Here is a 20499-nt window from a genome sequence, read left to right as displayed (position 1 = left end):
GATTCAAGTGAGTTTGCGCAATGACTTTTTAAAATTTTTTTTGCAGAGTGCGGATTAGACTAATGCAGTTCACATAATCCAGTTAAATTAACCCATTTTTTTGGAATGCTTGAGGATCCACTCATAACTAAAAGTGTCTGTCAACCAAGAGAGACAATAAAAACAAACAAAGGGGTCAAAGTTGTCATATTGAAATTTAAGGTGTAGTGTTTTTACCTCATGCATTGAGTAACATTACAGGTTATCGTTCCACCTTAAAAGTTACCAGCCTTAAAAGTTTTTTAAAAAAATTGTATTTACACTTATTGGGTCGGCACAGTGGCGTCGTGGTTACCACTGATGCCTTACAACAGGTCCCTGGTTCAAAACCCAGTTGAAACGGGGTTCGGTCTGTAGGCGGGGGCCCTTCTGTGCGGAGTTTGCATGTTCTCCCTGTGTCTGCGTGGGTTCTCTCCGGGGTCTCCGGCTTCCTCCCACAGTCCAAAGACATGCAGCTCAGGTTAATTGGTGGCTCTAAATTGTCCTTAGGTGTGACTGTGAGCCTGTATGGTTGTTTGTCTATATGTGTGTCGGCCCTGCAATAGTCTGGCGAACTGTCCAGGGTGTACCCCGCCTTCTGCCCAATGACAGCTGGGATTGGCTCCAGCCCCCCCGCAGCCCTTACGACGACAAGCTGTTACAGAAAATGACTGACTGACTGACTGACTTACAATTATGTCTTTTGTATTCAATTATTTTTATTTGTTCATTTATTTATTATTTTTTCTTGGTCTCCAGCTGCTGCTAAAGGCTGCGAAACAGCCTTTCATTTTATAGTTACAGTTTACTTACGGATGATAAACTTGTGTATGAACAGTGGTTAAAGCAGCCACAGCTCAGCCCTGAGCCCCCAGTCTGTGTTTCTTCCACCTTTTAGTACCTCATCTGAGTGCTCGGTACTCCAACAGAGGGGGGACCAAAAATGGGGACAGTTCCGAAGGTAGCAAAAATATACCATCCACAACTATTTACAGTGGAAACACAAAAAATGTGTATTGAACTGAACTGAGTTGAACCGACTTGCTGGTGGTAAACAGAGGTACCGTAAAACTTCATTTAACAGCAAAATAGGGCTAATAGGGCTATTATTTGCTTAAATCATTGAACTCAGCAGGCTTTTATTTAGGACAGATGTCTATATGGGATGGGCTTTTATTTCCATTTACACAAAACTGTTACTCAGCTAAGATGGGAAATTAAATCTAATTTTCTTTGAAAATTACCTGAAAATTGAAGAAAAAAAGAGAAATGCTAAAAAAAAATAAAATAAATAAAATAAATAAAAATAAGAAAAGGGTTGAGAATGACCTAAAAAAAAAACTTTAAAAAAATATTGATTCTGTAAAAAATGTTTTAATATATAATTATGCTCATTACAAATATCATTAACTGGACATTTTTCCCTAGCTTTCTTGAAAATAGTCTTTTAAATCTCTTTTTTTTTAAAAAATCTTTCTTGTTTGCTATGCTGGTAATACTGTCTTTGGTGCTCATGGTGTCACTAAAATTAATTGAATGATTGAATTGTGTGTGTGTGTGTGTCACTGCACCTCTCTCTGAGGGTCCTGGTCTTGGCTTGGATCACTCCCAGGTCCCACAGAGCCAGATTCCTGCGGTGGTTGGCTTGCTTGTGGCCGTACACTTCGATGGCCACCGCCCCCTCCGCCAAAAACTCCACAAAGTCCTCCGACACTGGCACAGAGAACTCCTAAAAAGTTACAAAAACATGAAAGGAATTTACATCTACCCATTTTGACAACCATCTGGCCACCGTGGTTTCATCATTTATTTTACCCGATTTTTTCATCACTTAAATGTGACCAAACAAAATGTGACCAATGTGGACAAATGTGACAAGTGGAGAACACAACATACAGATATCGAGACTAACCTATTTCTGACATACTTTCACACTACTGATAGAGGGAAGGTTGGGGACCGATTTGGTCATGTGTTTGTTTGACCCTTTAACATCTGCATCAACATCACTTTTCTTGTGCTGCGTTCAGACGCCTTTCATGAGAAGTCATAACTATAAAACCTCAGAAAATTGGTTTCAACAATTTTTTCAAAAATTGTAAAAGTGACAAAATATGACCTGAAATATTAGCTAGGGGCAATTATTCAGTTTTATCAAAAAATAGGGAAAAATGTCCAGAAAGCTAAATTTATAATTCTTATAATTGGACAGACGGACGGATGGATGGATGGATGGATAGATCATCTTCTTTTCCATCCTTTTTAATTTTTTTTATTTTTTTTGGGGGGGGGTTGTTCTTTTTACGTATTTCTTGCCAATTTTAAAACACTTTCTTCCCATATTTTTTAAAATAAATCAAGGCTCAGGTTTCAAAGGGTTAAGAGGGTAAATAATTGTTAGTGATAATGAGTGTGTGTGTGTGTGTGTGTGTGTGTGTGTGCGCGCACCTTGGCGCTGTCGAACACCACGGTGCACTGAGGGTCTCTGGAGGTGGAGGACGAGCTGGACGGCTCCATCTCTGGAGCGACAAACACCGACTCCTCCTGTCCCCAGAAGTGGTACTGACAGAAGACAAAGTTGGACAGGTGGCGAGGCAGCCCATTGGCATGGAGGACTCTCACCTGAGAGAGAGAGGAGAGGACGAAAAGCGCTCACATACACACAAAACCACAAACAAACACTGTCAATGATTCTGTTTCTGAAGCTCAGGGAGATTTAGATGAACTTCACTGGATGTTCAGGTTCATTTCGAAACGTGTTGGTTCATTCAGTTTGCCTCTTTTTAAAAGTCAAGAACTATTTTTTATGCGTAGTGACAAATGCCCCAAATTAAAAAAAATAAAAAGAAGAACTTTTATTAACTTAAATGTTTGTAACATATTAAAAATAATTGCCAAAGTACCCATTTCAGAAACATTTAAAAAAAGACCCCCCAATTTAAAACTATTAAAAAAAAAAAAAAGAAGGGTTAAGATAAATATTTAAGGTTGATTTACTGCCTGATCACGTTGCATTGTATAATACTTTTCCAATAATGCAAAAAAGTATTAAATTATTTTATTTTTTACACTGAATTAAATATTGGTACCGTGATTACATTATTGGGTTTCATTGCATTTTTTAATCAAGTTAACTGCAACATTTATTTGATTTTCAGGCGTAACTAGATTTGGATGAAGTCGTTACATTGTTGGGTGCTGTGAGGCGTGTTGATGAAGCGTGTGCACGTTCTCACCACACAGTCCAGTCTGCGCTCCTGCAGCTCTCCATCTGTGATGCTCTGCTCACTGTCACACTGCCCGGGACCCTCCTCCTCTGAACCCTCTGTGCCCCGCCACACCTCCACATGCAGCCGACCTGCCACCTACACACACACGCACACACACACAGAGCAGAACAATATCATTTCTGTAAGTCACTATGTCACTGTGTCTTTTATTCCCAAGAACTTAAAGTTAAAGTCCAGATGAGACGGCTTTTGGAGAGTATCTAGCGTCAGTGTTGTGATATATTTCAAAGTGAAACAGGATAGGCAGGCAAGACATTTCCATGCTGGCATACGCCTGCAGTGCACCGAGTAAGCCGAGTCTGCACACCATTTGACAGGTATCGGGCAGATACGCTGGATCCCCCCCTAAATTTTTAGCAGCAAGAGCAGTGTGAACATCACCACGACCACATGTCCACTACAAACACACAAACAAGTCAAACTTGGTCTTATTTTCAACCACTGATTTTACATTTTTCTTCTGTGTTGTATTTTTTTTTTTGCTTTTCTACCATTTTTCCTGTGTTGTTTATTATATTTTTTTCTTTTGTGTTGTGTTATACATTTTTTTCCTGCTTGTACAGCACTTTGTAACATTGGTTTTGATAAGTGCTTTATAAATAAACTTTATTATTATTATAAGTCAAGAGACTGATAAAACAGCAAACTGTTGAATGTTGCTCTGGTTTGAATAAAGTCACATTTTATTTCCCCCCGTACATCAGCAGTGTTGCTTTTTTTTATGTCTGACAGTTATGTGGTAACTGCTGCTGGCTGACAGATTTTACTCCATTCCAATAGCTCGTGTTGAGCGGTGCACCGGCGCGCTGAAATGGAGACAGCAGTATCTGTCACTCAGAGTCAAACACCGTGTGGATAACCTGCAGGTGTCACAGATACCACTTTCCTTACAGTGAATAAATCCTGGCCTGTAAAAACAGTATTATGGGATACAAAGACACACTGGCGTAGCATACTGTCCCTTGCTTCCTTCCTTGCTAAACTGTTCATGTGTGTTACCATCACAGTTTAAGAGCTCCAGTGCTCCCAGTGGACTCCTACCTCTCCTTTCTGGTTGATGATGGGCACTGCGTACTGCAGTTTGACGTCGTGGAACAGGCAGGCCAGGAAGACGTTGGCCACACCAATCAGACTGTGGTTCTCCTGCTCGTCGAAGAACGGGTCGGCACGTTTGAAATAGGAGCGCATCACCTGCATCAGAGAGAGAGAGAGAAGAAGAGACCAGCCAGAGGAATAAGTCTCCGGTTTGACCTCCTGAACTCCTCCGGCTTTGTGCAAATGTTAACCTGGATGGTTGCAAAATGATCCATCAATATTTTTGGGTGTACAGCTCCTTGATGCATTTTCTTTCAAAAACAAAGCTTGGAAAAAATGTCTAGGATAAAAGATAAAAAGTTGGCGAAAAAAAAAGAAAAAAGGTAGGGAAAAACATCTAAGGTAAAAGATAAATTTAGTGAAAAATGTTTTGGGAAAAAAAGAAAAAAGGTAGGGAAAAGTGTCAAGGGAAAAAAAAACATAAAAAATTGGGAAATTGTCTAAGGAAAACAGAAAAAATAGGGAAAAATGTCAAGGGAAAAAAAAAGTTATGGAAATGTGTCCAGGGAAAAAATACAAGGGAAAAAGTAATGGAAAAAAAGATAAAAAGTTAATGAACAATGTCTAGGATAAAAAATACAAAGTCAGCAAAAAATGTCAAGGGAAAAAAGATAAAAAGTTAACAAAAAATGTTTAGGTTAAAAAAAGGAAAAAGCTGAGAAAAATGCAAAGGGACAAAAGAAAAAAGTTAGTGAAAAATGTTTAGGGAAACAAAAAGAAAAAAGAAAAATGTCTAGGGAAAAAGCTAGAGAAATAATTATCATCATTAATAATTGCATGTTACAAAATTATTATAATTTGGATAGGTCATTTCCTTGTTTTTTTTTTTAACTTTCTTTTTTGCTCATTTTCAGGTAATTTTCTTGTACTTTTCACTAATTTCTTGCAAATTTTTGGGGTCATTATTTGTTTTGTGTTGCTCATGCAGTCTTATCATGTTTTGACAGAAATCAAGCCAATCAATCAGGAATGCAAAATGGCATAAATGGAGGGACAGATTCATTCTGACGGAACTCTACACATACAAAAGTGAACAACTCACTTATGTTTTACAAATTACACTGATTAATTTATAGTATATATATATCATACACACACACACACATATATATACAGTATATAATTAAGTTTTAGTCTGTGCGTCAAACATGCTCTTCACTTACAGCGTTGTCTTCATCAAAATCCTTCCACTCCTGGTAGAGCTCCCTCATGTCCACCAGCCTGTTCTCCATCTTCTCCAGAGCCCAAATCTGCTTCCCTTTACCTTTACGGCGAACCTGGATCGCCGGCTCACTCAATACTGCATCACGCTACGGAGAGCAGGAGAGAAGAGACAGAGTTTAATCATGTTGGCCTGAAGATTCAAGCAGAACGACAGTTTATTTTGCATATCATATCAGTCATATCACAGCCACCCATTGTCTAAACTAGGGATACTCAACTTGCTTTGCTTGGGGGCCAGCAGGTTTGGATGGCATGTTATCTTAAAGAAAAATGTGTCCTTTTCTTGTCTTTTTTTTTTTTGTTGATTTTCAAAGAAAACATGTTTTTTTGTAAAAATCAGCAAGATTTACAGAACTTATAACATTTAGTTACTGTAAAAACAGAAATTATTGTTGGATTTTCAAATTTCCAATGGTTATGAACACATCATGGGTTATTACACATTCAATGACTTTTCATGTTAGTTATCTAATTTATTACAACAACACACAATGTTAAAATGTCAAAAAATGTTAGCCATCAGGCTAATTTTTGACGGATGTAAAATGATGAACACTTTGCAACAGCAGCAGGACACCATAAAGACAGCAGCAGCTACAACAAACAGGAACTCCCGAGACAGAGCAAAAGCCATGTGAAGCAACAAGAAGCAGCAGAACGACCGTACAAAACAATAGCACAGCAACAATATCTAGCATTTTAGAAAGACTTATAACGTAGATCCTTAATAAAATATTAAACGATGTAAAACGTTATTGACAATTCCATGAATTTTCCATTTTTTTTTTATGACCGTACAAACCCTGAACATGAGATTTTAAACTTGCTTCTCACAAGTACCTCAACTTTTAAGAACAATTTGTCAATCAAAGAGAATGTTAGGTACTCTAAACTGTTATTGGGCTGCTCTGCTGAATAACTTTAAATTTTGCTTTTGCTTTCTTTCTTATTTTGACACACACCAGGGTTGGACATCAGCACCAGCCATCAGTCAAATGCTGGTAAAATATGCAAGTGGCTGCTGGATTTGCTTCATTTGACAGTCATAAAAACAATGGTAATCTATTGAGTGGCTGGTAGACTTTGGGATTTGCTGGCTATAGTGGCAGAACATGGAATTTCCAACCCTGACACCCACACAACCACAAACCCCCCGACACACACACTCCCTACCTTCCTGTTGGCATCGAGGTTGGCGGCAGGGATCTGCAGGGTGACCAGGTACTCTGTCCTCTTGCTGAGCTCCTCGGCTATGAAGCCTGCCTCCTGTGCCAGCAGGTTGGCCCGAACTATCTGCTCCCTGAGGCGCCGCAGGCTGCGAGTCATCATCGCTTCTCTGAACCACAAACACAAGTTTTACATCTTTGGAGTCTTTTGTCTCCTTAAAAGACCAACAGGGGTCAGTAAAGGTGTGGTCCCGTTGGGTCTCACCTGTCCTCGCTCCAGCGCCGCATGCGTTTGTGGGAGCTGGGTGATGTCACAGCGGCGGTGGCGGCAGCAGCACTGGGCGGCAGGCCCGACGGGTCCAGCAGGTGGGAGGGTTTCTCAGGAGTGAGCCGGCGGCGGAGCTGCTGCAGCTCCTGTTCATACATCTGCCTCTGCCGCTCCAGGGCGCAGCGCTTCTCCTCCTCATGCTGCCTCTCCAGGGTCTGTAACACCGACTGCAAAGGGTCTGAGCAGCAGCAGCAGGAGGAGGAGGAGGAGGAGCATGAGGATAGATGGAAAGAGGAAGAGGAGAGTGAGGAGGAGTGAGTGTGAAGAAGTTTCTAACTTCTTATTCTTTCTTATCAAGTCAGGGTTCCTTCAGTTTAAGGCAAGTGAAATTAAGACTTTTTAAGACCTCTTCAATGCCACTCGGAATTAATTTATGACTAATTTTACAATACCCAAAACAGAAAAAAAAGAAAAAAGAAAAAAAATGAACCAACACAAAGTATTAATATTTAAGGAGAATCTTGGTCAAATATTTATATTTAGATTTTGCACTTGAATATGAAAGAATAAATAAATAAAATCCTAATTTCCACATTTTAGCAAGATTAAGACATTTGAAAGATTAATCTGAGACATTTTAATACAGTCTAAGGCCTTATTTTTAGATGAATAGATTCAATGTAAGACTTTTTAAGTGAATATTAGCATCTAGAAGAACTGCTTATGCTGAAATCAAAATCCTGTCATTGTTTAGTCAACCTCAATCAGTTGGAATAGCTTCACAGTCTGACTCACTGCTGGTCCAAAAATTCAATATTTACCTCATTATCTCTGTTTGGCAGCAGAAATATAGATTATCGGGTAAATATTGAGCCTATGTTCCCTCAGTGGAATCATTTGGAGCTAAATATTTGGATTCTACTGCACACAAGCTGTTTGGAGGAACTTGGTGGACATCCTGTGCTTCTGATAAAGCTGCAGAAAGTGGACGAGTTCACTGAAAAACCTGGAGCGACATCACTCTTTTTCTGCTGCGCCTTTTTCAAGTATTTTAACATTTAAACACAGAGCGAATTGCTGCAATTTCTCTAAAAAACATTAAAAAAAATAATAATGAGCAACTTAGTAATAAATATTTTTAAACTTTCTTCTTCTTCTCCTTGGTCCTCTTGGTTTGTTTTTATTCTTTAAATTTTAAGTTTATTTATTAATTAATTAATTTTTTAAACTTTTTACTAATTTCTTGCAAATCTTTAAACATCTTCTTCCCATGTTTTTGAATGCAATCAAACTGATCTGCTCAGGTTTCAAAGGGTTTTTTTTTCTTCTATAAAGCACAAAAGAAGCTAGAGAAATGAAAAATAAAAGCATTTTGTCCAGGTCATTTACCTATTGCTGTTGTTTTTTTTAAACTTTCTTCTATTTTCTTTTCAATTTTCAGGTAATTCTTTTGTAATTTTGACTAATTTCCTACTACTTTTTAATTGCCTTTGTCCGATGTTTCTGAAAGAGATCAAGCTAATTTGCTCAGATTTCAAAGGGTTAACAGTAAAATGACGAGTAATGCACTGTCACTTTATTCACCGCTGCTAACACTCTAAACATACACTCTGAGGAAGTTCCTGACTGAAACACACCAGCATGTATTTTACGATGCCGTGTAAATAAACATGTTGTGAAATCCTCTTGTGTCATTCTGACTCACCGTTGTTGCCCATGCCTTTCATCATGACCTCGGCCTGAGCAAACTCGTAGCCGAAGCTCAGCTCGCTCGACACGTCGCTGGACGCGTCAAAGTCCACCTCCAGCTGGTCGGTGCTCAAGCACGTCTTCATCGCGGCGCCGCCCTCCTCATCCTCAGCTCCTGCGTGGACCATGTGCCTGGGCAGGTTGATCCTGTGTGTGTGTGTGTGCATGAGCAGGGGGTGGTGGTGTTAGGTTGGATGTGAGAAAATGAGAGACAGAAAGAGGAAGTGTGATGTGGTGAAAAAAAAGGAAGAGACACGATGAAGGGTTTGTGATCACGTGGAAATAAATGTCAACTACACACGTTAGGAATCAAACGTCATGCAGACGCAACTTCAGAGTGGACGCTGTGGGTGAAACACACCTGAAGAAGTGGTTGTTTCCCCACAGGATTCTGTCTCCGTGATGCAGCTGCACCGGACTGGTGACCACAGCACCGTTCACGCATGTTCTACAGGGGGACAAGACGGATCTGAGATGAGAGGAGATCATACTGGAAGTATAACCGGTTAGAATTACCGCCATGTGGTTGTGTGTCTGTTTCACGGTCACTGTGCGATCACTCAAACACGGGTAGCAGATTTCAGGTTAAACACATACCTAGCATTGCGGTGAGGACTGAGCACCACGCCGTTGTTCTCGGTGATGTCGATGACGCAGTGCTCAGCCTGAATGGCCATCCCACACAGCTGGATGTCCTGGGAGTTAGCTGAGCCCACACGCGTATGCTCCTGGACACGGGACACAGAAGAGACAGCGTCACAAAATCACTCCCGCCTGGATTCCGCACACTGTTTTTGTGTATGTCGCGGTCATGCCTGATTAATGTGCTGTATTCCTTCTTTTGATATTAAATTTGAAATCCAAAATCGGAAAATAAACAATTTGTTATTTTATTTTTTGTTTATGAATCAGACACTAAACGTTTGTTTATTCGTACTTTAGATTTTATGCTCAGGTCAAAAAAATTACATAAAATTTAAAAAAAAGGGCCACAGACTGGTCCCTGTATCAGCTGTTCATTCAATTATTCAATTTCTTCTGGAAAACCAAAAAAACTAAAAATGACTTGTTTTTCTCAAAACACCAAATACTGAAAAAAGACATTTGTTTTCTCATTTTCTGGGAAAAGTCAAATAAACAAGGAAACAAAAACAAAATAAGTCAAATTAACATTGTTCTTCATTTTAATTGAATCAATCTTATTTACCATGGTGTCATTCTGCTGCGACTCCACTCCTGTGCATGTACAGTAAGCAGCACTGGACTGTGTGTGTGTGTGTGTGTGTGTGTGTGTGTGTGTGTGTGTGTGTGTGTGTGTGTGTGTGTGTGTGTGTGTGTGCACTGTACCTTCAGGTAGTAGACCAGCAGCTCGTTGAGGGCGGGGTCAGCATTAAGGTTGACCAGAAAACACTTGTCATCCACCACTCTGATTCCTGATGACTGCAGAGAAATGCCCAAATTCTCCAGCTGCCTCTGACGCTCCTGCAGAGAACACATTAAAAACATTATTCTATACTGACAGAAACACTACCTGAATCTGGATGTTGCTCTTTGATAAATGAACAAAGTCATCCAGTCATGTTATTTCCATCTGAGGAACACCACTAAAATACAAACTATTCTGAGTTTTACTGACCCCCAAACCCTCATTCATACTTTTATTTCATCAAGACTGGATCACTGCAATGGTCTTTAACAGGTGTAAAGCAGAGGTCAATTCATTGATTCCAAATTGTGCAAAATGCAGCAGCAAGACGTCCAACTAAAATTAATGAAAGGGAACACATTACTCCTGTTTCAATGAGTTTACACTGGCTGTCCATTTGTTTTAGGACAGATTTCAAGATTTTACTAATTATTTTTAAAGCCCTCCATGGCCACATCCCAGAATATAAATCAAAACTGCTGTCTCCATACCAACCAGCCCGCAACCTGAGATCCTAAGACAGGAACTTGCTGGCTGTTCCCACCTCAGGCTTAAAGACTGAAGGCAACCTAGCATTTGCAGTCAGGGCTCCTCAGTTGCAGAATGACCTGCCTGAGAAACTCTGGCTTACAACATCACTTCCTTATTTTAAAGCACATTTGAAGACTTATTTTCATCAAAAGGCATTCCTATAATTTCTCTATAAAGGATGATTAACATTATTATTTTATTGTAGCTTACTCCTGACACTACATTTAAGCCTTGCACTGTATCTCCACATACTACCCACATTGGTAGTAACATATATTTAAATAGCAACCAGTGACAACAAAAAAGACCCTCAAACTAAAAAAAAGAGGGAAAAACCTCAAACAAGTACAGCACATCTGGAACAGCAGCCATAGTCATGACACTGAATACAAAGCCACTCTTAAAGTATATAAATAAATATGTGTATATACATATAAAATAAGCCAAAAAAAGAGAGATGTACACAGCAAGCTATTAACATCTCCGACACATCATATTATTATTTTCCCTGAAGGTGTTTAATTACAGGGTTCCATATCTTATTAAGCACGTCTCCCCTGTCTTCATTATAAAATCTCAGTCTCTCCAGATGTGTTACCCATCTCCCTCAGCCACAAGTCATACCTCGGTAATGTCTGCTAACCAAATTATTTTGATACAAAGCTGGTTAAAAAATAGGCGACGTATCCCTTTAATTACTAAATGAAGGGAATGTGAAAGTGAAAGAAAAAAAAAGCTGAGCTGAAACAGCCTCCATGCTGATTAAAAACTCAGTGGACAACTTGCGTTAAACTTAAATCAAGTCAAAATGGTTGAACAGAAAATAAATCAACTGGCATGACTCACATTTTAATTTGATCTCATCAGTTTGATTAAATGTTGCGCTTATATGAGTGCAAGAAATCGACAGAAATGTTAATGAAGTTGAGGTTGAGCATAACAAGAATACGATTTTTAACTACTGATCTCCACAAGGGCAAACTGTGTGTGCGTGTGTGTGTGTGTGTATGTGTGTGTGTGTTACCTGTGCTATAGCTTCAGTCTTCCTGAGTTTCTCCTCCCAGGTGACGGTCATTTCTTGGATCAGTTTCTCAGACTCCTCCAGCCTGTCCTTCAGCTCAGGGGCCTTCATAGACTGACAGAGACACACGCTGCGTTACTCTCTTCACATACCAGTCTTCATGAACGTTATTCATTCAGTATTAACCCTCAGGGACTGTTTGGTGCATTTTACGCACTTTTTATTCTTTTTTTTTTTACAATTGTTGCTGTGTTCATGCATGTGGTATAAATTTTGGCAAGACTGTGTATTTTTGTTTAATCAGTGAATTTCCAGCTCAGCTCCTACAATAAGTTCAGAGTACACTGTGGAAACCAAATTGTTACATTAAGACTGTTAAGGTCAAAAAATGCTCCATTCAAACTGCCATGTTTGATCCCACAGCCATCAAAAAGCATAAAAACATGCACTGTATTATTTCTGGGTGTCATTCTGGGCTTTTGCCTTGGAATTTGCCAATTTTACTATTTTCCACCACTTTGCATGTAGAATATTGAAAATAATTATTTTTTTGTGATTTTTTATCTAAAAACACAGTGGCATCATGACAAAAACCTGGCATTTAAAAGGAAAAAAATTCTGAAAATTAATGAATATTTGTTATTTATGATTAGGACTGATGTTGGTTAAAAATAATTCAATGAAAATAGAAAATAATAATAACATATAACACTTTTTAAAGCTTGATTTTAAAAAGCACATTTTGTGCACAGAGCAATATGAGTGTTCATAATATTAAAACGGGTCCTGAGGGTTAAACATACAGAATACTAATGCAGGCTGGCACTGTGTACCTCCGCCTCTGTGAGCTGCTCCTTCAGTTTCTCCACTTCCTCTCGGAGCTCTCTGATGATCCTAGCGTTGGGGTCTTCGTTGACCACGGCGTGGTTGATGATGCTCTTGGCCCTGTCGGCGTAGCGCAGGGTGGACAGCGTCTCGTCATAGTTGTCTGCAGCCGGGCTGATGGTGGCGACCATGGCTGTGCGGCTGTTCCCTCCCAGGCTATCCTGCAGATATTAAAAAGAAACCCAAACCTCTAAGTGTCAGACTGAAAAAAGAAAGAAAGGCGACTGTTTTGGTGCAGAAAAAGAATGACTAAATGTGTGAAAAGCGTATGATTTATGAGCCTGCTGTGTTTGGAGGGGATCAGGCCTCATGCATGTTTTAAAAAAAAACATTTAACACAATTACAATTCTACAAGGAGCTGCATTAAAGACTAATTTAAAAACCCCAAATTAAAGACTCAGAACTGGCAAAGAGAGCCTTTTCCAACTGAGCAGTGCTAATGAAAACAACCAGCAGAGCCTTGAAACTCAATGGGCAGCATAACAAAAAGCACACCAGAAAATTAATTGCTGTACTTAGACCCTTTAAAGTCTAGTATCTTTAGATTTTGTATGCCTCCGTGCACCAGCTAACTTTGTCTGACAGTTTACATCCTTGTCTGTGAAAATGGATGCATCACACGCATCTTACCCCCGGCAGCACAGAAGATCTCTACAATCAGCAGTTACAAGATTAGTGTAACCAGTTGAGTATCTGACCAAATGTCTCCCCTTCTGTTCCTGAGAAATGACGCTGAGTAATGGCCAGAAATCTTTTTGGAGAAGATTATGATGTCACAGCTGACCTTGACCTTTTGGATGTAACATGTCACAACTTCATCATTATATCCTGATAGATGTTTGTGTGAAATCTGAGTGCATAAGTTCTTGAGTTATTGCCAAAAACATGTTTTATGTGGTCACCGCGAACTTTACAATTGACATTTAACCCTGTGATTCTAATAAGTTTATTCTTGAGTCCAACTGGGTGTTTGTGCCAAATTAGAACAAATCCCCTCAAGTTGTTCTTTAGATATCACTTTCGCAAGAATAAGATAATACAAGGTCACCGTGACTTTGACCTTTGACCATTAAAATGAAATGTATTCCTCCTTGAGTGCATGTGAATGTTTGTGCCAAATTTGAAAAAGGTAACCCCAAGATGTTCTTGAGATAACGCTTTCACAAGAATGAAATAAATGCAAGGTGACTGTGAATTTGACCTTTCACCTCCAAATGTAATCAGTTCATCTTTGAATTGTTGCCTAGTATGAAAAAAATCCATCAAGGTGTTCTTGAGATATTTCTCAATAATGAGACAGACAAGGTTACCTTTGACCACCAAAATCTATCCTTTAGTCAAAGTGTACGTTTGTGTTGAATTTGAAGAAATTCCCTCAAGGTGTTCTTGAGATATTGCTTCTACAAGAATGAGATGAATACAATGTGACTGTAACCTTGACCTTTGACCTCCAAAATGTAATGCCTTATTCTTGATCCCACTCAAATGTTTGTTGCTTGATTTGAAGACAATCGCTATAGGTGTTCTTAAAATATCGCATTCACAAGAGTGAGACTGACAAGGTCTCACTGACCTTGATCTTTGAAAACCAAAATCTAATCACTTCATTCTTGAGTCCAGGTGAACGTCTGCGTCAAATTTGCAGAAATTCCCTCAAAGTCTTCAAGAGATGTTGTATTTACAAGACTAAAACAGATGAGGTGACAGTGACCTTGACCTTTCACCTGTGACCATCAAAATCTAATCAGTTCACCCTTAAGTCCAAGTGAATGTTTCGGAATGTGTGGATGTACATATACACGGACGGACAACCCGAAAGCGTAATCCCTCCAGCCTCGGCCATCTCTGGCACAGGGGCATAAAAACCCCAAATTAAAGACTCAAAGCTGGCAAAGAGATTATTTTCAAACTAAGCAACACTAATGAAAACAACCAGCTGGGCCTTGAAACTTAATGGGCAACAAGACAGAAAGCACACCAGAAAATTAATTGCTGTGCTCAGACACTTTAAAGTCTAATATTTTTAGATTGTAAAAATGCATTTTGTGTTAACCCCCTGTTGAGTATTAAAATGAATATGAAGTGCGAAAGGAACTAAAGTGTTTGAAATGGAATTAACAAGGTGTAATGTTTTTTTCTCGGAGTACCTTGAGCAGCCAGGTGAGCACGGAGTCTCTGTAGGGAACAAACTTGCTTTTGTTCTTCCCCGCTCCCTGGTCGGCCAAAGCAGAGATAACTAACCCCAGAGTACTGAGGGACCTGGAGGGACAGACACAGAGACAGAGGAGGACAGGGGGAGTCAAGAAGAGAGGTAAGAACAGAGAACAGAGAGGAACAAAAAAGACCAAACACCATCAAGATAATCTTGGCCAAAAAAAGGGTGAAAGATTTCAGTCAAGCTTACAGGGTTGCAGTATAAATATGTGAAATACTTGTTACATTGTGGCAGTACTAAATAAGGGAAATAGCCTCCTGTCAAGCAAAAAGACAAACCAATAAGATCAGCATGCTTCCAAAAAGACCAAAATCAAAAGTGAGTGTACGCAGACAGAAAACAAACATAATTCCAGCCAGCAATCTCCTCTGAGGAATACAGCTCGGCCACTTAATTTAGTTTTTGGAAGAGCAGTTTTCGCAGTCTTTAGTGTCGAGCCACGTATCTATTTTCTGTTGACTCACTTATTGATGTTGCTGCCTTCTTTCAGACGCTCCCCCGCTGCTCCGGTCTTCGCTGCCCGCTCACTGCCGGCCAGATCCACCAGACTCAGCTTGCTCACCTTCTCTCCGCTCGTCTGAAGCCGACACAACACAGACGGACGTGATGTTAAGACTTTATTTCTAAAATGCCTTCATTTTTACCAGTCAGTGCAGAGAGAAACTTCATTAAGCCTTTGAAACCTAAGCAAACTGGTTCAAATACTTTCGGAAAACATGGAAAAAAAGGCAACGAGCAACTTGGTAAGAAACGTCTTGCAAATTGCAAGAGATTAGAAAAAGCTGACAAGAAAATGAACCTAAAATTAGATTAAAGAGATTTTTAAAAAAGAGAGAGACGAGAGAAATAATTAGAAAATAAATACTTAATTATAATAATATATTTAAAGTTGATTACATTTACATTTTTAGCACTCTTTTCAAGCCAGTTCCTTTTTTTTGTTTGTTTTATCTATTTTTTAACCAGTTTTCTTTTCTTTGTGTGCTAATTTTTGTGTAACTTTGTACTGATTCCTTACTAATTTTGGGGTAATTTCTTGTGACGTTGCTTATTGCCTTCCTTTAGCCAGTTTGCTCAGGTTTCAAGGGGTTAAATTAGCTGTTTAGAACAAATAATAACAAGCAACATATAATCTTATTATAAAGGTATATTGATAATGTAGGTTGTCAGAGGAGAATAGATGCAAAATGTTTTTTTTAAAAAAAGTAAAAGTATTGTTATAATCCTGTAGGGTGTCAATAGTTGATACTGAGTGTGTGTGTACGTGTGTGTGTGTGTGTGTGTGTGTGTGTGTGTGTGAGGTCGTCTCACCTCAGACTTGAGGTCCATGAGTGTGTGTGTGAGGATGATGTTGAACACAGCGTGGGACCTGCTGCTCTCTTCGTTCATATTTGTAGCCGCCACTGTGCGAGATTTATTTCCCTCTGACATCAGAGACTCGATGTCCTGTCAGAGACACAAACAAACACACCCGCGCTTTATGAAATGACTCGTTTCCCTTGGCAACGCAGTGTCAGGAAAGCAAAAGAAAATGAGGGCAGAAATTAGCTCATAAGGTACCTTGTAGCAGGCCACAGCCAGGCGGGACAGACCATCCACGTAAGGCCCCAAAACTTTGTGCTCTCTCACTCTCAGAGCTTGTCGGTTTCTGCAGAGAAGAGACGGATATTAATCCTGTGTTTGTCTTTAATCCTGTTCTGTCTCATCCAACTGCAAACCTGAGGAATTAAACTGGACAGCTGTCTTTCTCCACTCCTAAATAAACTGTTAAAGAAACAACCAGCCTTAAGACACTGGCGTCATTACGCCTGGGCGTCCGAGGCTTCAGCATCACTTGCTGTTTAATGTCAAATATATGAATAGTCCTACGGGACTGTTCTTTATTTATAAGAGAAGTGGGGTGGCTGCTTTTCTTACCCTTCCCAAAGCTACAAATATTTTTCCTTGAGCCTGAGTGCCTTGTGGAAAATGCATGAAGTGATGATGTGAAAATCCAACAATAATTTCTGTTTTTACAGTTTCTGGCTATAATACATGGAGTAATATTGAAGATTCTTTATTTTGGCGAGCTCGTGAGTTTGGAAGGCATGTTTTCAATTTAAAGGGGGGAAAAAAACAGCAGCTTTTGTTAAAATCACCAAAAATTTTCAAAGAAGAAAAAAATCACAAAAAGATTCAAATAAAAAAATGCCCCAAAAAGTTTTAAAGGAGAAAATAAATACATCTTTAAGATAAAAAGAAATTGCTGTTTCACAATGCCATCAAATGCAAGGTTTCTCTAAAAAAAAAAACCCTACTCTCTCATAAATAGCAAACTAAAAATGATAAAATGCCCTGGATCTAATAATCTGTCATTCTGTCCATACTTGTACCTGACTAAATGTACTTAGTTTGATTCTGCCACTTAAAAAAAATACCTCAGTCAACTTTGAACTTTACTCAATATATTTTTCATGATAGCATTTCTCAAGTATTATGTTTATACTCAGTACTACTAATACGTTTAACATCGGAATTCATAATTTGAGTTTAAAAACATGTTTTCAGGGTAAATAAGGTGCCAGAGTGCATAAAAAAGCAATAAAATAGCATTTGTCTATCCAAAAGGATGATTACCCTAGACCCCCCCTTCAGAGGTCCAGGCTGAGCCCCCAGTATCCTCAAATCCTAAAATGAATCCACTCCTGGATAAAAATTCACAGCCATTGAATGTCAGACTGAAATATGAAGGCTCATATGACTGCAGGTTCACCATTTTAAGTTTCACGGCATAGAATCCCAAATCTTTGGTATTTTCTTTAAGACTGCAGGGTCATGCAAATGAAATACGCACTGCCTCTGACTCCCTGTTTCAAAGTCATCCAGCACAAACAGCTCCTCACCCTTTGGGGTCAAGCAGGTCTCGGACCTTCTCGTTGTAAATCTCCATGTAGGAGACCTCCACGGTGAAGCTCTCTCCCTCCTGGGCCTCCTGCACAGTCCTGCTGAACAGGGAGCTGCAGAGCCGCGGGATCAGACCGGGCTGCTCCACTGAGCCCATCATGGTGTACGACTTCCCAGAGCCTGCAGACACACAGCTAAAGGTTACTCATCCTAATGTGAAGCTGAAAAAGACCCAAAGCAGCGTTACAGAGGGAAGAGGAAGGAAGGTGAAAATAAAGTCAGATTCAGTTGAACTGGTTAGAAAAGTCCCTACAACAGTGTTACTCAACTTACGGCTTGCAGGCCAAATCTCGCCCTCGATAAGGTGCCTGGTGGCCCCCCAACCATTTTTTAATTCACAATAAAAATAAAGTGATTCACTCTGGGAATTGTTTTTGTAGTTTTAGTAAAAATAAGGTGTCAGAGTGTATAAAACAGCATCAAAATAGAGCTTGTTTATAAAAAAAAAAGAGGCAGTGGAGGATCCCCCACACCCCCAACAAAGGTCCTAGCAAAGACCCCAATGTCCCAAAATCCTAGAAACGTCCTAAAATCCTTAAAAAGTCCTAAATCCTTAAAAAGTCCTAAAATCCTAGAAATGTCCTAAAATCCTTAAAAAGTCCTAAAATCCTTAAAAAGTCCTAAAATCCTAGAAATATCCTAAAATTCTAGAATCGTCTTTAAGTCTTAAAAATGTCCTAAAATGTGACAAACATCCTAAAATCCTAGAAACATGTATGGGGCTGCTGCCATGGGCCCCTGGTCTTCTGTCCATTTGCAAAAGTGGCCCCAAAGTGAAGCAGGTTGCGAATCACTGCAGTACAATGACTAGAGCCTCTTAAACTGCTCACATTGGTCCCATTAACAATAAATTGTGACACATTTTTTTTTAAAAACTACATAACTTAGAAAAATGGTCTTTATGTTTAGGTTTTGAGACATGAAAGATTTCAGTGATTTGGAGCTGTGGAGGCAAGTGAGAGATAAAAAAAACGCTCAATTGTAGAGTAAATTACTGCAGATCTGCAGAGTACTGCTAATGATTCTGGGGGGAAAAAAAGCTGTATGCATGACTCTGAATAAACAGATGTACCACAGCACCTCTTAAGCTTTCATGCAAATTCAATATGGATGAACAAGCACTCCAGGATGAGATGGAATATATGTGTCTGACAGACAGATTCTGGTGAGTCCGCACCGCAGAATGAGACACCCTTGAATAAAACACTCATTGAACAGCTTGTTGAGACAGTCTGAGAATGTGATGACATTCAGATTTGCAGCCTCCTGGTGAACGGCACGGCGGTTTGTTAGCGAGCAAAGGTGACCCAAACTGAAGTCGTAAAATGATCGCAGAAGCTCCGATAAAGTTTATGGATAACAGACAGGAGATACTTGTGCTCAGAGAGCCACGTCTAACAGCACGAATCAACAGCGTGCATTTACTCTTACATGACGGCAAAGAGGGAAATCATTAGAATGTAATTGTTTCTATCAGCTACAGCTCAGGTGGTGGAGGAACTCCAACATTGACTGAACTGTCCCTTAACAAGACACTGAACCCCAAATTGCTTCTGATGTGTGTTCTTGTACATGCTACATAGTGAGGACCAAAAAAAGTATTTTTGGGAAGTGAGGACATTTTGACTGGTCCTCATTTCTTAGTAGAAGTACAAGGAACTGGGAAGTGTGTGTGTGGGTGTCTGGGAAGTGTGTGTGTGTGTGTGTGTGTGTGTGTCTGTGTGTGTGTCTATTTGCTGATTGCTGACATTTTCTCAAGTTTCTTCACAGAGTTTTTGCCACTTTTTAAAAAAGAAATACAGCCAATTTTATAATAATATTATTTAATATTAATAATATTAATTTTACCAAGGGCCCAGAGTTGAGATGTTTGCAGGTGTGAATGTTACCTGTCTGTCCATAAGCGAAGATGCATGCGTTGTAGCCCATGAAGGCGTTGTCCAGCAGACTCTCCCCAAGGCACTGGAACACTACATCCTGACCTGCACACACATCAAACAGCACACGCTGCAACATAGGCTAGACTTTATTTTTACAAATTAACCCTTCAAACATATGCTAATTGGCTCGATTTCATCAAAACATGGAGAGATGCAATTAGCACTGAAAGAAAAAATTTGCAAGAAATTTGGAAAAAAAGAAAAAAGAAAATTACCTGAAAATTAGTTAAAATAAAAAAATAAATAAATAAAAAAATAAATAAGAAAACTGCCAACAACAGCTTTTCGCCTTTTTTCCCCAAAGATATATTTTCCCTTGTTTTAAAAAAATAAACGTCTACTTATTTTTTGCAATTTGTGGAACAATTCTTACAACTGCCTTTTCTTTTTCAAGGAAATGGCAACAATTTGAACAGGGTTCACAGGTTTTAATACTTGTAAAAGGTGTCAGAAAGAAGCACAAAAAAATGATGTCAATCCAGTTTTGAAAGGGTTATCTTTTGGAACAAAACAGAGTGGAGGTGGGGCTGAAAAAACATTTTCTTCATATTAAGACATGACTTGCTGTTTTCTCTCTCTCTCTACACAAGACTCACAGCCCAGAATAGACATGCTGGGCATTTTGTTCACATTCAATACATCTGACACAAGCTGCTGAATTATCAATAGCCCCCACATTGTTAGGAAACCCCCTGGCAATGAGTTTGTTCCACCCCTTTTTAACACA

General features: G+C 39.3%; 1 protein-coding gene across 3 annotated transcripts in view; it reads right to left on the bottom strand.

Annotated features, from left to right (window-relative positions):
* The window catches only part of LOC121955276 (kinesin-like protein KIF13B), a 57313-nt gene that overhangs the window by 22376 nt on the left and 14438 nt on the right, over positions 1-20499 (bottom strand). For all 3 annotated transcript variants that reach the window (XM_042503146.1, XM_042503147.1, XM_042503148.1), the window contains exons 7-25: positions 19722-19814; positions 17772-17952; positions 16450-16537; positions 16201-16335; positions 15354-15466; positions 14822-14933; positions 12622-12834; positions 11792-11902; positions 10158-10292; positions 9408-9538; positions 9172-9258; positions 8767-8957; positions 7059-7299; positions 6801-6963; positions 5567-5713; positions 4350-4499; positions 3255-3383; positions 2467-2640; positions 1590-1747 (exon numbers count right to left, since the gene is read on the bottom strand). In XM_042503146.1, coding sequence (XP_042359080.1) covers positions 1590-1747; positions 2467-2640; positions 3255-3383; positions 4350-4499; positions 5567-5713; positions 6801-6963; positions 7059-7299; positions 8767-8957; positions 9172-9258; positions 9408-9538; positions 10158-10292; positions 11792-11902; positions 12622-12834; positions 14822-14933; positions 15354-15466; positions 16201-16335; positions 16450-16537; positions 17772-17952; positions 19722-19814 — 2752 coding nt within the window. The remainder of the gene's footprint in view (positions 1-1589; positions 1748-2466; positions 2641-3254; positions 3384-4349; positions 4500-5566; positions 5714-6800; positions 6964-7058; positions 7300-8766; positions 8958-9171; positions 9259-9407; positions 9539-10157; positions 10293-11791; positions 11903-12621; positions 12835-14821; positions 14934-15353; positions 15467-16200; positions 16336-16449; positions 16538-17771; positions 17953-19721; positions 19815-20499) is intronic.

This window comes from Plectropomus leopardus, chromosome 16, assembly GCF_008729295.1.
Source record: "Plectropomus leopardus isolate mb chromosome 16, YSFRI_Pleo_2.0, whole genome shotgun sequence".
NCBI lineage: Eukaryota > Metazoa > Chordata > Actinopteri > Perciformes > Serranidae > Plectropomus > Plectropomus leopardus.
The sequence above is the reverse complement of the archived record's forward strand: the minus strand, read 5'-3'. Positions and strand labels throughout refer to the sequence as shown.